Below are 3000 nucleotides of genomic sequence, written 5' to 3' on the forward strand. Positions count from 1 at the left end.
CAGGTAGAGAGAGAGAGAGAGAGAGAGACAGAGAGACAGGTAGAGAGACAGACAGGTAGAGAGAGAGAGAGAGACAGGTAGAGAGACATACAGGTAGAGAGAGAGAGACAGAGAGAGAGAGAGAGAGAGAGAGACAGACAGGTAGAGAGACATACAGGTAGAGAGAGAGAGACAGAGAGAGAGAGAGAGAGACAGACAGACAGGTAGAGAGAGAGACAGGTAGTAACAGGTCACTCTTCCTCACCCTCCTCTTCCTCACCCTCCTCTTCCTCTCCTGTTGCCAGGGGTTACGGCTCTAACATCCTGGACAACCTGCTGTCTCGTATGGAGCAATACGCCAACAACCTGGAGGAGCTGGTGGAGGAGAGAACTCAGGCTTATCATGAGGAGAAACGCAAGGCCGAGGCTCTGCTGTACCAGATACTACCACAGTGAGTACTACTGCATAGTACTGTAGTACTACTGCATAGTACTGTAGTACTACTGCTGTACCAGATACTACCACAGTGAGTACTACTGCATAGTACTGTAGTACTACTGCAGTACTACTGTAGTACTACTGCTGTACCAGATACTACCACAGTGAGTACTACTATATACTAGTAGTAGTACTACTGCATAGTACTGTAGTACTACTGCATAGTACTGTAGTACTACTGCATAGTACTGTAGTACTACTGCTGTACCAGATACTACCACAGTGAGTACTACTGCATAGTACTGCAGTACTACTGCAGTACTACTGCATACTACTGCTGTACCAGATACTACCACAGTGAGTACTACTGCATAGTACTGCAGTACTACTGCATAGTACTATAGGACTACTGCTGTACCAGATACTACCACAGTGAGTACTACTGCATAGTACTGCAGTACTACTGCATAGTACTATAGGACTACTGCTGTACCAGATACTACCACAGTGAGTACTACTATAGTACTGTAGTACTACTGCATAGTACTGTAGTACTACTGCATAGTACTGTAGTACTACTGCTGTACCAGATACTACCACAGTGAGTACTACTGCATAGTACTGCAGTACTACTGCATAGTACTATAGGACTACTGCTGTACCAGATACTACCACAGTGAGTACTACTATAGTACTGTAGTACTACTGCATAGTACTGTAGTACTACTGCATACTACTGCATACTACTGCTGTACCAGATACTACCACAGTGAGTACTACTGCATAGTACTGTAGTACTACTGCAGTACTACTGCAGTACTACTGCTGTACCAGATACTACCACAGTGAGTACTACTGCATAGTACTGTAGTACTACTGCATAGTACTGTAGTACTACTGCTGTACCAGATACTACCACAGTGAGTACTACTGCATAGTACTGCAGTACTACTGCATAGTACTATAGTACTACTGCTGTACCAGATACTACCACAGTGAGTACTACTATAGTACTGTAGTACTACTGCATAGTACTGTAGTACTACTGCATACTACTGCATACTACTGCTGTACCAGATACTACCACAGTGAGTACTACTGCATAGTACTGTAGTACTACTGCAGTACTACTGCAGTACTACTGCTGTACCAGATACTACCACAGTGAGTACTACTGCATAGTACTGTAGTACTACTGCATAGTACTGTAGTACTACTGCTGTACCAGATACTACCACAGTGAGTACTACTGCATAGTACTGTAGTACTACTGCATACTACTGTATACTACCACAGTGAGTACTACTGCATAGTACTGTAGTACTACTGCAGTACTACTGTATACTACCACAGTGAGTACTACTGCATAGTACTGTAGTACTACTGCAGTACTACCACAGTGAGTACTACTGCATAGTACTGTAGTACTACTGCATACTACTGCATACTACTGCTGTACCAGATACTACCACAGTGAGTACTACTGCATACTACTGTAGTACTACTGCATAGTACTGTAGTAGTACTGTATACTACCACAGTGAGTACTACTGTATACTACTGTATACTACTGCAGACTACTGCAGTACTACTGTAGTACTACTGCATACTACTGCAGTACTACTGTAGTACTACTGCATACTACTGCAGTACTACCACAGTGAGTACTACTGTATACTTCTGTAGTACTACTACAGTACTACTGCATACTACTGTATACTACTGTAGTACTACTGTATACTACTGTAGTACTACTGTATACTACTGTAGTACTACTGCATACTACTGCAGTACTACTGCATACTACTGTAGTACTGTAGTACTACCACAGTGAGTACTACTGCATACTACTACAGTACTACTGTAGTACTACTACATACTACTGTAGTACTACTGTATACTACTGCAGTACTACTACATACTACTGTAGTACTACTGTATACTACTGTATACTACTGCAGTACTAATGAGTATTTTTTGCAGTTCTGTTGCTGAGCAGCTGAAACGAGGAGAGACGGTTCAGGCCGAAGCGTTCGACTCTGTCACCATTTACTTCAGTGACATCATCGGCTTCACCGCCCTATCAGCTGAGAGCACGCCGCTGCAGGTCAGTAGAACCCAGTAGAACCAGTTACAGGTCAGTAGAACCCAGTAGAACCAGTTACAGGTCAGTAGAACCCAGTAGAACCAGTTACAGGCCAGTAGAACCCAGTAGAACCAGTTACAGGCCAGTAGAACCCAGTAGAACCAGTTACAGGTCAGTAGAACCCAGTAGAACCAGTTACAGGTCAGTAGAACCCAGTAGAACCAGTTACAGGTCAGTAGAACCCAGTAGAACCAGTTACAGGCCAGTAGAACCCAGTAGAACCAGTTACAGGCCAGTAGAACCCAGTAGAACCAGTTACAGGTCAGTAGAACCCAGTAGAACCAGTTACAGGCCAGTAGAACCCAGTAGAACCAGTTACAGGCCAGTAGAACCAGTTACAGGTCAGTAGAACACAGGCAGTTCTGTCCTCTTGGCTCCACATGGTGGTCCGATTCGTTGCTACACATTAAAATATCATTCAATGTGAACATTCAGA

The 3000-nt window shown here is 43.7% G+C and overlaps 1 protein-coding gene across 1 annotated transcript in view; it reads left to right on the forward strand.

The window, feature by feature from the left end:
* Positions 1–2525, forward strand: part of LOC133996210 (atrial natriuretic peptide receptor 1-like) — a gene marked incomplete at its 3' end in the record, with an annotated part of 45511 nt that extends 42986 nt beyond the window's left edge. Inside the window, 2 exon segments of the mRNA XM_062435789.1 lie at positions 285–431; positions 2402–2525. Of these exon segments, the coding sequence (XP_062291773.1) occupies positions 285–431; positions 2402–2525 (271 nt within the window).
* Positions 2526–3000: the final 475 nt, after the last annotated feature.

The sequence above is a fragment of the Scomber scombrus genome, chromosome 16, assembly GCF_963691925.1.
Source record: "Scomber scombrus chromosome 16, fScoSco1.1, whole genome shotgun sequence".
Classification (NCBI taxonomy): domain Eukaryota; kingdom Metazoa; phylum Chordata; class Actinopteri; order Scombriformes; family Scombridae; genus Scomber; species Scomber scombrus.